The sequence below is a fragment of the Alligator sinensis genome, unplaced genomic scaffold (assembly GCF_000455745.1).
Source record: "Alligator sinensis unplaced genomic scaffold, ASM45574v1 scaffold259_1, whole genome shotgun sequence".
NCBI classification, from domain to species: Eukaryota; Metazoa; Chordata; order Crocodylia; family Alligatoridae; genus Alligator; species Alligator sinensis.
The window spans coordinates 538,222-550,599 of NW_005842430.1; the positions used below are offsets into that span (position 1 = coordinate 538,222).

The following is a 12,378-nucleotide window of genomic DNA, read 5'->3' on the forward strand; positions in this document are numbered from 1 at the left end:
CACCAAAGGTGCTCTGCCACAGCCAGTTTCCCAGCCACTGGACCATTAAGTTGTTGAGGCCACACTTTCTCAAGTTAACCATGAGGACATTGTGGGAGACCAAGTCAAAGGCCTTTTTGAAATCCAAGTATATGACATCTACCTCATCTCCTTTATCCAGGGGGTGAGTTACCTGATCATAGAAGGAGATGAGGTTGGTCAGGCATGACCTGCCTGCAACAAAGCCATGTTGGCTGTCTTTTAGATTACTGCCTTCTGTTAGCCTATCACTGATGGATTCTTTGATACATTTTCCAGCATTTTTCCAGGGATTGAGCTCAGATTGAATGGCCTGTAATTCCCTAGGTCCTCCTTTGTTCATCTCTTGAAGATAAGCATCACATTGTCCCTCTTCCAGTCTTCTGTGACTTCACCCGAGTGCCGTAAATTCTCAAATAGCTTTGCCATCAGTTGTACAATGACGTCAGCTAGTTCTTTCAGCACTCTTGGTTTTCCAGCATTTTTCCAGGGATTGAGCTCAGATTGAATGGCCTGTAATTCCCTAGGTCCTCCTTTGTTCATCTCTTGAAGATAAGCATCACATTGTCCCTCTTCCAGTCTTCTGTGACTTCACCCGAGTGCCGTAAATTCTCAAATAGCTTTGCCATCAGTTGTACAATGACGTCAGCTAGTTCTTTCAGCACTCTTGGGTGTAGTTCATCCAGTCCTGCTGACTTGTAGATATCCAGCTTCTCTAGGTACTCCCCCACAAGATCTTCACTGATTATAGGTGGGTGATCACTCTCACCTTGTCTATCCTTCTTTCTGTTAGGCAAGTTAATATCCTTGGTCTGGTGGAATACCAACGCAAAGTATTCATTTAGGAGTTCCATTGCGGTCAGCAGGGGTCCTACGTTTCCCTTTTTTTTTTTTCCTGCTCCCTATATATCTAAGGAATGACTTTTTATTGTCTTTGATTTCTGTTGCCAGTTTGTATTGGATTTCTGCCTTGGCTTTTCTAATCTGCTCCCTACAGTTGTGGGCCATTCCTATGTACTCTTTCTTGGGGGTAATTCCCAGCTTCCATCTCTTATATGCTTCTCTTGTTTTCAGGAGGTCAGTGAGCCAGGGGAGGTCTCCCAGCCCTTCTGCTACCTTCCTTATGAACAGGAATGGACCTCCTTTGTGTTCCAAGGATTGTATCCTTGAGGAATGACCACTTTTCTTACACTCCCTTCCCCATTGGACCATGGTCCTGCAGGGCCTCATCCACAAATCTCCTAAATTTGTAGAATTCAGCTTTCCTAAAATCAAGGATTTCTACCCTATTAACTGATTTCCCTGCCTTACAATCCATAGTGAAAGTGATCATCTCGTGGTTGCAATTGCCTAGATTACCCTCAATCACCAGATTACTCACTAGATCATCCCCTTTGGCCAAATCCAGGTTGCCTTTCCTCTGGTCGGCCTGTATACTTCTCGAGTCAAATAGAGTTCCTCAATGCGAGTGAGGAAGCTATGTGGCCACTCAGATCTACCTCAGTGCTCTTCCCATGAGATGTCTGGATAATTGGAGTCACCTATGATGACTATATTCTGTGTGTGCCTCTGCCAGTTCTCTGGAGAATTTCAGATCAAGCTTCTCCATTTGGTTCGGAGATTCATAATATACTCCTACTGTCAAGTCTCCTTCACCATGCTCTTCCTGTATCTTAACCATTATTATTTTTATCATCACTCTTGACTGTATCTCTTTCTTGCTTCAGTTCTTTTTGGTAGTCAGCAGCACCTACTATTGCTAAACAATCCAGTTTATATTATAAGTCCCTGTATATAACTTTCTAAAATCTCTTGGACTGAAATTTTCCATGCTAGGGGCCATTTTTTGCTTGCCTTCAACTAACAAGTAGGTCCATGTTTCACCCAGTAGCTAACTGCTCATTAGATATTAACACTAAAATAAATGTGTGTGTAAAACGTTTTAGTTTTTCATGTCACACTTGTTATTTCAGGTTCAAATGTTGGCATCTTTTATATTCAAAGCATAATACTGATGAATGCCTGAAGGCTTTCTATTTTAAATATTTACCTTATAAAGATGGGAAACACAAGCTAGCTAATCTCTGCATATCCTACTGGCAACTTGTTTATGAGAAATTAAGCAACAGCATGATTATAGACCTTTTTCTGGGAAGTGTGGAGGAATAATTTGGATTCTATTCTGTTCTTGAGCTCAGCAACTCTTTCCAAAATGTTCTCGTAAATCACTAACACTTAGGCAGTATTCTTTTTCAAAGCATTTCACAAATATAACCTTCACTGAAATAAGTCAGTAAATTTAGTAAGCTACATTTTATACCTGGGGAAATTGAGGTAGTAATACTATGTCATTTAACCCAGGACAAAAGGGTATTTATGATATAGTTCTTAGCCACCAGTGCTGGCTTTTATCATATAGAGCCTAATCCATAGCCCATTGTGAGTTATTGGTTTCAGTGACATCAACTGCATTAATATTAGAGTCATGTGTCATGTATGAAAGGTTATAAGAGCAGTGACCATGTGGGAGTCAGCATGAGGTTGGATTCTAGACTTTCCTTCATTGTAACACGGGGAATCTAGTGTTGTAAAACACAGATTTTTCCCCATTTTGTGATTTAAAAACCTAAATGTGACTGACTTGGTGGCTGCCTTTTTAATAATAGAATTTAAATGATGTCCTGACTTAGCCACAACATGTGCATAGGTGACACATAAATGCTGACAGTGGGGTGGGGGGGCACAACTCCATGCTACTGCTGCACCCCTGCCCCCGCTGCTGCTGAGCATTGGGTCTGGCCAGGCTGCAGCTCCACACCCCACCATTGGTGCGGAAATTGCGCCACTGTCACTACCCCTACTGCTGATGGGCCCTGGTTCTGGCCAGGCTACAGCGCCATGCCCAACATCCAACTGTCAGCATGGAAATCTGGGGGGGGTGAGGGGGGGCACATGCCCCCCTCCCCATGTCCTCCCAACATGTCACCATTGTGCATGTGAAAACATGACATTGTGTATACAAGGTGCAAAGTTTTGTTTAAAATCCTATTCACTGAGATAATTTAAAGCACAACCAGTCTAGATGTGAACTTTGCAAATAATTTCTAGTTCATACAAACCTAGTTTAATACAAAACACTAAATATAATGTAATAATTTTGATAGGTGATGGGATTTGTGGCCCATGAAACTGAAACATATCTATGTTGTAAGACATGATAAGCAGTAGCAATATAAGCTGTTTTTCCAGACTTCATGCAAATGACATGCTACTACATTACTGTAGTACAAGCTGAAGGCTGTTTGCAGAGTGACATGGCTCCTGTTCTATGATTCCTGAGGGTTTAGTGCCTGAATTATATGCAATACTTCTGAAGTCTTGTAGACAATTAGAATAGCTTGGGTCCTTAACTATAGCTCACTGAAGTTATGTATCTTAAATTTACTGCTTCCACTTCAGGACAGTAGCTGACAATCAATCAGGAAAGAAAATAAATGAGATATGCAATTTAATTAAACCACAGTGTTGTTAAATTCCTTTAGTTTGGAAGTATCCAGCAATAGCTCGGATGGCGCAGGCCATGATTCCTCCTTTAATTGCTTCCTCCTTATGGGGGGTTATCATTAACCTCTAACCCTTCCACAGCTGGTCCTGGCAGTGAGCTGGGATCCTGTTGACTTCCCCTCATATTAAGGTTAAATGGCTTAGGAAAGAGGGTTTGTCTCGTTTTTCTACTAGCCATTAAAGCCACTTTTCCCATTCCCCAGCTTCATTTAAGAGATGTCTTCTCCTCAGTCCACTTGTAATTCTGATTTATTAGGAAACTAGGTCTCCCATAGAATGAGTACTTTCACTAGGCATCTGCCATAAAGAGGTGCCAACAGTTAGCTTGGCTGCCTGCCCCTTTCACCATAGCTGTAACACTGTCCAGAAGTATATTTGTTCCTTGATTAGAGAGGTTTGTCCCATCATCCCTGAATAACTTAGGTGTCAAATATAACATTTTTAATGTGTAATTATCAGTGCTCCCAATTTCCAGTAATCAGTACATCTCCTGGCTTGGTTGACTTGTGGAAGTCTGGTGCCTCCTCACAAAACTCTATGCCACAGCATTTCAGATGAATGTGTAGCTACACCAGGAAAGGGTCCTGGATCTGCATTTAGTCTATCTGGAGCCTGATTATTGAAGTCAACACATTGACAAAATCTCAAATAATGGTGTACAATCAACATTTCTGGTATCTAATTCTGTGTCATCAAAGTGTGTCAGAAGCTCATCAGCTGTGTAAAGGGTTTGATATCTTGCCATTCCAGTTCAAATTTCTGCACTGTTTTGGCTTAGTATATCCATGCCATTCCACAATCATGTAACATTAAAATTCATTCTGGCATTCTTTAATTGCCTTTTCAGCAGTCTGAGGCTACATCCTGACTCATTGCTGGAGGTATAGCTGCTTCTAGTGTAGTTGTATCTGACCTAGCTTTAAATAGTGTGGCTGAGGATTAAGCAACAAATGCAATGGTTCTATGGCTTCATTGCTGGTACCTGACCAGTTAGATTAAAACTTGGGTAGAGGCATTATGAAGCTGCTGGCCTCACTTTTATTTTTCTTCCTGGTATAGACAGAGAACTCTGACTTTGAAGCTACAGAGGTTACATTTTCTTGTAGATACTCTTGGCCAAATGTTCAAAATTCCAGCCCTAAAACTGCAGAAAAATGTCATGTAATTTGTTCATGAGTATAGTTGCAGTTGCCATTATTGTGCATACACTTTGCCTTCATTAGCTGTAATATGTCTTTTTTTAATCTCTTACAGACAAGAGCAGAACAATCCCAAGGTGCATACTTCCTGCCTGAGTTTGCACTTTCTCCACAAGGGAGTTTTCTTGAAGATACAACAGGGGAACAATTCCTCACTTACCGCTTTGATGATCAGGTCAGTATGATAGAGCTGTGTCACACTTGCACAATAGTGAGATATTAAAAATTGCTTGAATTTCCACATGTAACAAATGAATCCATTATTTTACCCGTTACCTTTTTGATGACTCAGAATGATAGCATCTTTAAAAGGAAGCTAAATCAGAGCATTTTATTGTAGAGTTATTAAAACATCATTTATGGAAGAGTGGTAACAGATATTAAACCTCAGTGTAAATGTTAAACTTAAAATGTTCTCAAGATATTTAATAGCTTGTTATAGAAGATATCCCAAAAAGTATCAAATTAAACAGTGATCAGATCCTGTCTGTGGGTTGTTTGAATTCTGTATCAAGAGTATAAATTTGCATTAAAAAAAGATCTCCAATAAAGCTACAGAAAGCCTATAAGTAATTCCATTAATTCTTTATGAGTATTTCATAGGGAAAACTAATTTGTATGTTAATAACACAGGACACTTCACAGTTTACAGAACTATACAAACACTAAGGCTAAATACAAACAATCAAAAAAGCCTGAGGCTAAATCGATTCAATCTTTGCGGGTTATTCTAAGCTGAGTAGACTAAACTGATAAGCAAGTGAACAGACATTCACTTTTGATTCTAAAAATGCAGCCACATACCTGCAGTGGCCCAGGCCAGAAGCCAAGGGGGTGCTAGAGCACACTTCCCTGCTTGGCTGGAGCAGACAACTTGGGCCAAGGCTAGCCTACCCAACCTGCAAGGCGGGGTGTAAAGGGGAGGTCCAAAGCATCCTGGCATGCTGGAGAACTGGGAATTACTGGAATTTAGAGGGGATCTGGGACAGAAGTTCAATAAACTAATTTAACCTAAATCAGGTTTGTCTGATCCAGGTTTATCTTAAACCAGTTTCAGCCACTTTGAAAGTGGTGTGTGTACACTCAGCTTCTGTTGTGTTACAGATTTGAACCGGTTTCCAATGACTTATACCGGTTTATGTGTAACTTCTGTCCTTATCCTAAGGGCGCTGACACAAGTGACATTTTTTTTCATGGGGGCATAGGTGGGGGCAGTGGCATGGAGTTGTGACAAGTGACTTTTTTCACATGATCAGCCACTGAAAGCACTCTACAGCTATGCCCTTATGGAAGGGCAGAGCTGCAGAGTGCTTTAAAAGGGCCCAGTCCTGTGACAATCTGAACTCTCATTACTTGAGAGTTCAGATGAAGGCACTCCAAAGTGGAGCCTTTATTAACTTGTGTCAGTACACATTGTTTTCAGAATGAAGTGGGGGGCGGGGTTAGGAAGGGAGCAGAGAGAGCTTGTTTTGGAGGTTGCCCACCTTCTAATGCACCCGCCCCACCTTCCAGTACTTACATTGCCCCTGTAATATGTCTCAACTTCCCTAAGGCTACCTAGATTCAATAGTAGAGGCAAGATTGGTGTTCTTTTTCTGTAGTATGTTTCTTGCTGTTCCTTTACATTACCATTTAAATAATCTATTCCTATAAAGAGAGATTAAATAAATGCTGTTCATTTTCTTGAAGTAGCCAAAAGAACTTTTTTTAACTTTAAGGCTGAGAAATATTGTAATATGAAATATCATACCACGTAAACTGTTGAAAGATTATTTATATTTTTATTTAGGGGTCAGTTATCTGGTAGTTCTTTAAAAGTGAATGAAAATGCAGGAAATAGTGTAATACTGGATGAAGAAGGGTGTTTTAAGAGTAACAAACCTTTTATTCTGGCATTAAGGACCAGAAATGCTATCTTCAGGCTACAGAGAAACATTACATTAAACATGAAATACATATATTAATGTAAAGAATGCAACATGAAAGAATCTCTGTTAAGCTTAGCAAACGATTTGAAGTAAACCTAGGAAGTTTGTGGCATGCTATGGAAATTACTCATAACACAATGTGTTACAGGAGCTTATTGAACTCCACATCAAACCTATCTGAATTACATTCATAGGCATTTCTAGTACATCTCTTGTAAGAAAGAGGAGATTCTTGGGAAACAATCTCTAGAAAAATAAAAAAGAGCACTCCTTGCCCTTGGGTAACAGAGCTTGCTGCCTTCAAGTGATTGACAGTTTTATTGTGAAGGGTGGGCTCATCGCAGTAACCATTTTAAGGAATATTATTATGTTGTTCAATGACTTACTCAAAAAAGGGCAAGAACAGAGACAGGCTTTGTAGCTTCTTTTAGGTTTTAAATTATGGAAAGGGAAAAGAATAGTGAGAATCTGAAAGCATGTTGAAATATGGTAAATTATTTGTTTGAATACAGTTGAAATATATGTGGAGTAATTCATGATTTTTCCCTGGAGGATTTTGATTCATCTATAGAAAAGGTACTGAGATAAGATGTCCCCTGGACTAAACACCTGGAAAAGCAATAATTCACAGAACACTAACATGCAGCTGTGGTACAGGCTGCTTTTAATTGTAAAAAAAATCCAAAAAACAAAACTATACACTTCTGGTGAAAACAGCTTCAGCTTCCTTTGAGTGGAGTGATGTTTAGAGGCAAAAACAATAAATTAAGCATAACAGTGTTTTTATTTATTCATTGTTTTATTTTTTTTCTCGGACTCTGAATGTATTCTGGTGATAATACATGGTTCTGTGTAGAGGTTTCTTCCAAAGCCTATTGCAGTCAATGACAATATTTCCATTATGTTCTGTGTGTTCTGGATCTGATCCACATGGGTAGTTCTTTCAGAAACATCATGGAGCCTGCTTTCAAGAAAAGGACTGCTTTTAAGATAAGTTCAATACTCAGGAATTGAATTAGTCATACTAAAAGTAACTTTGGCTTCCTAGAATGTAAAACACACACACGCACACCCCCCCCCCACACACACACACCCGAAAAAAATGCAAACAAATAAATTCTATTGGTTTTCTTAAAAAAAGCAGGATCTTTGTCAAAAAGATTAGTTAGTTTAAGATTAATGTGTTCTGTGAATGAATTTATATATCTTCCATGTTTTTGCTACTGTTATCTACCCTGTCCACATCTTCGCATCTACATAATGCTCAGTAACTTAAATTGTATTTTATTTTGTGTTCACTCTTAATGCTTAGAAAATAAGGATGAATACAGAAGTGAATTGTAATAAGACAAGTAGGTGAGTGAAAGTTGGCATGAGAATGGAATTAAGTGGCAGGGCACAATATTACCTTAATATACCTAGCATTTCAGTAGACCAAGGGTAGAAGAGGTACAGACCTGCCATGTAATTCATAATATAGGTTGAAGAGTGCCTACATCTCAGCCTTTTGACTCTTCCAACCCTGTTCACTGTGACTGGTATAGAGAGCAACAGAAGGGTCCTTAGCCTGTAAAGAGTTTGGGGTTCCCCTTCTCCCAAAAGAATATAGTCCAGCAGTGAGATTTCAGGGCTCTGTTAGTTCTGAAAACTGTCCCTTTGGCCATTTATCCACAATAGCCACAAGGGGCAATGGAGAGCCATTTCTTTAGGGCACTAATATTAATTTCTAAATCTTGTACCTACTTAACCTAACTGTGTCTCCATGATGCTTCCAGGAAGGAGCATTCATGCCAGGTCACCCCAAGAGACAATTTTTTTGACTCCCTGAAAATGTTTATTAGTAAACTCCACAGCTCCTGTGGTACAGCTATAGGAAAGGACAGAGGTGGATTCAGGGGAGTATGGTTGTACCAGTAATATAACTGTGGGGGCTCCTGGGGCAGCAGCCCCAGGCACCTCCTTTGTGGGGGCCCCAAAAATAGCTGCTTCCATAGAGGTGGATGACTGCACCAACATCATTAACACTGTGCCTCATGTACTGAGAAATTACATGTGGAGCTGCCCTACTGCACCTCTGGGTCCCACCCTTCTTTGATTCCTCTTCCATTCAAAATTTCAAGCCAGCTTTTGTGAGCACTGCTAGGCTGGGCTGGCATCAGATGTCTTGACAGTCTCCAGACTCCAAATGGCCTGGACATGGGCTTGGCATGACTTGGAACAGCACCACAGTCAGGAGAAGAATGCGTGCTGTGTTCTGTGTGGTGATGCACCATACCATCTGCACCCCACTTCTCAAAATCCTACAACCATTGTTAAAGATGGAGGGTAGAGCAGCTAAAGGGTATGAGAGGCTCCTAAAGACCTATGCAGAATTTTAAACTAATGGGGAAGATGAAAAGGGAAAAATCAGCTTTTACCTCCCTCTGATTTGTGTGCAAGAGGTAGAAGAGGTAGAAATGCTTCCTTGTGTTTCCCATTATGGAATCACACATCACCTTGTGCCACCAAAACTTTTTTTATGGGAGCACAGAGCCCAAGCAAACAGACATCCTTGTTTCTTGTTGTGCCACACATGCCCAAACTGTGGCTGTGACAATAGATGGTATTAATTGGTGCTGCTATTTTCTGTTTGCTTTATGACAGGAGAGTATGGGAAGCCTGGAGCTGTTTGCACTCTCCAGCCCTCCCAGGCAAGCACTTCTGGGGCTTCAAGGGCCGAATCCTGTGTGCCCTGGGAATTCTTCTGCTGAGGAATTCCTGGGGTGGGCTCCTGAAGCTCCAGGAGCATCTACTTGGGTTCCCCTTCTTGCTGAGGTGTGCTTTAGGAATCCTCTGCATGCCTCCATGCCCCAACTTGGGGCACATGTCTACAAACAGGGGAACCCTGGCAGGACCCCATTAGCAGGCACCCCCAGGTATCTGATTTTGCACACCACAGGAATCACCTTGCAGGGGGAAGCTTGGAACGTGTATGTTGTGAGGTGCGATCTGCAAGTGTGGAACAGGGAACCCTCACAAAGTTTCCTCCCTCTGTGTTTGCACATGTGTGCTCTCTTTTTTGCTGATTGATCAGATCAGCTGTACCAGGACATCTGTCTTTAGGCTGTGTTCTCCCTCTTCCCTCCAGGGCTGTTCAGAACCTGCAGTCCAATTAAGTCTCACATTTAATTAAATGGATGGGTAATATTTTTATATAGCATCATCAACATCATGATCCAAGATTAGTTTCCTTACATCCTCCAAACATAGGAATGTTTCAAAGGGGTTTTCTTTGGCTTTTGTGTTTGGTATTTTTCAAGCAGTGAGCCAGTTTAATCTGGATCATTCATTCCTTTGTTAGTAAGTAATCTTGGTAAAATAGAACTAGCTGTTGCTTAAATATTCAAAAGTATTTGCTATCTGAAAAGGCAAGCTTACAGCTTGAAATGGGAGACAAGTAAGTATTAATGGGAACACATTGTACTCTGTTCTAACCCAGTGGAATTACATATGGATTCATGTTGTACATGCTACATAGCACATTTTGTTCTGGTTTAATCTGGCAAGAGGGTGCTCAAATTTTTGTACAAGATTGCACTAAACCTTTAACATATTCCATTGCTCTTTGCGTATTGAGAAATTACATGCAGATGACGTACTTTGCTTCCTAAATCTGTTGTTAAATATATTTGGTTTAGTATTAAGGAAACTTTCAGTTGCACAAGAATGTTCTTTGTAGGGTTTTATGAATTACTGCCGCTCATCCTTCCTTTAGATATTTTTGTGAATGTTTTACCCAATAATATGTAAAATAAGTTTTCAACACATTTTCTCTTACTCTCACAAAGAATAGACGCTAAATCAAAGCAAGTACATTCAAGGGCATCCTCAGAACAGACTTGTTAAGGTACAGGAAGATGCATTTTATTATACATCCTGCACTGTTATTAAGTTACATCTTCCATTGGTGCATTGTGCACCACATTCCTAAAATTCTACTGAGTCAGTGAAGTTTAACTCTGACTGGGTGCATCAACATGAGCTGCCTTACTACACATTAGACTAATCTAATGTGCAGTAAATCATCACTATTTACATGTGTGCAGCAATTACTGTGCATTAAATTAGTCTAATGTGCCATTTGCTAGTACCAATACACACAAGTATTAGAAAAACAGTGCATTAACTAATGCACAAGAGCACACATGTAGACCCTGACTGGGAGCAGTTTGCTCCTAGTCAGCCCAGGCAGCAGAGGCCACTGCTACCTGGTTAAACCCCAATCTCTGTGGGCCTAGGGGAGCTGTCCTGGCTTCAGGGCAGCTGCGTCTCAGTCGCATGGATTTGGAGACCCATCCTGATCTCTGTGGGGCAGGGAGAGCTCTCCCAGCTGCAGGGCAGCTGTTTCCTAGTTGCATGGTGATCGGGGCCAACTGTAAGCATCTGGGAGACAGCTGCCCTGCAGCTGGGACAACTCTCCCTGCCGTGTGGAGATAGGGTGGATCCTAATCTCCATGTGGCTGGGAGGCAGCTGCCCCCAGAGCCTGGACAGCTCTACCCACCCCGTGGAGATTGGGACAGGTCCCGATTGCTGTGTGGTTGGGAGGCAGCGGTCCTGCAGCCAGGACAGTTCTTTCTGCAGCATGGAAATCGGAACGGGTCCCTGTGCCCCCTTCCAGCCTGGGGCTGGCACCTGGGGGAGCCTGGAGCTCCCCTTGGCTGCTGCAGGAGGGAAGAGCAGGGCAGGAGCAGCCCTGGACTGAACTGCTCTCATTGGAAGCAAATTTGTTCTTGAAGGGCACACATTCAGTTGCATGCCCGGGAAGCACTTTAGTGAACTTGAATTTTCTGTGCAGAAAATTCAAGCACATTAATTGCATGTGTAGACATGTCCCCTTAGTGCAAAATAGATTTTGATGCATGGCCAAAAATGTCTCTTGTCCTTATACATGCCAGAGCAGGAAGCAAATGTTGCTCCCTTTCCATCATCCTTCAGTTTACATCGAGAGGAGGAAAAACACTTTGAGATGCTAATTGTCCTTTGCCATAAGTAATAGTTTAGTTTACTTTTTTCTTTTTGATTTTTTTTGGCTTCTCACCTTGTTAAACCACTACAAGGAAATATTTTTTCCCCAAATAGTAGTAGTACTGGAAAGCTCTCACAGCAATAGAATGTTCATGTTTTCTGACGCTTGGAGTATTGCTTCCAAGTCCTAAAACCAGTCCATATGATGAACCACCAACAAGGACACAAGTAAGAACTTGGTTGGGCAAATCCTATTTGAAGTACCTTTCAGCTTTGATTGGCTGAGAGAGACAGATTCCAAATAAAAAGGTTATCTTCCCTCGTTAAGTAAGAAAAGGTTTGCTTAACTTGTTAACCTGCTAGTGGATTTTGTACCTTTTTGGTTTATGATATGTATTGTTTCAATCTCCAAATGAGGAAGCCATGATTTTTGGCATCAGACATATGGCACTATATGGTCAAATCTTGGCAAGGAAACCTAGTGTTTCTAAACAAATCTCTTAAAAAAATATGGGTAGGAAAAGTGGTAAATACTGGACTCATGAGAAACCACCCAGCAAGCAATTAATGCTTAGAAATATGCAATAGAATGTGCAATAAAAATGCAATAGAAATCTGCATTTACAGCATTCAGAGTGCCTTCAGATGCACCAGGTGAGGTGGA

General features: G+C 41.1%; 1 protein-coding gene and 1 long non-coding RNA gene across 3 annotated transcripts in view; one reads left to right on the forward strand and one right to left on the reverse strand.

The window, feature by feature from the left end:
• The window catches only part of LOC112551336 (ADAMTS-like protein 3), a 276,557-nt gene that overhangs the window by 46,800 nt on the left and 217,379 nt on the right, over positions 1-12,378 (forward strand). For both annotated transcript variants that reach the window (XR_003095629.1, XM_025211794.1), the window contains exon 3: positions 4,837-4,956. Coding sequence is in view for 1 of the 2 variants with exons in the window: in XM_025211794.1 (XP_025067579.1) it covers positions 4,837-4,956 (120 nt within the window). In the remaining variant the exon portion in view is untranslated. The remainder of the gene's footprint in view (positions 1-4,836; positions 4,957-12,378) is intronic.
• Positions 7,617-12,378, reverse strand: part of LOC102384962 — an 84,006-nt gene continuing 79,244 nt past the window's right edge. The window contains exon 3 of the long non-coding RNA XR_324604.1: positions 7,617-7,670. This is a non-coding gene — a long non-coding RNA (uncharacterized LOC102384962). The remainder of the gene's footprint in view (positions 7,671-12,378) is intronic.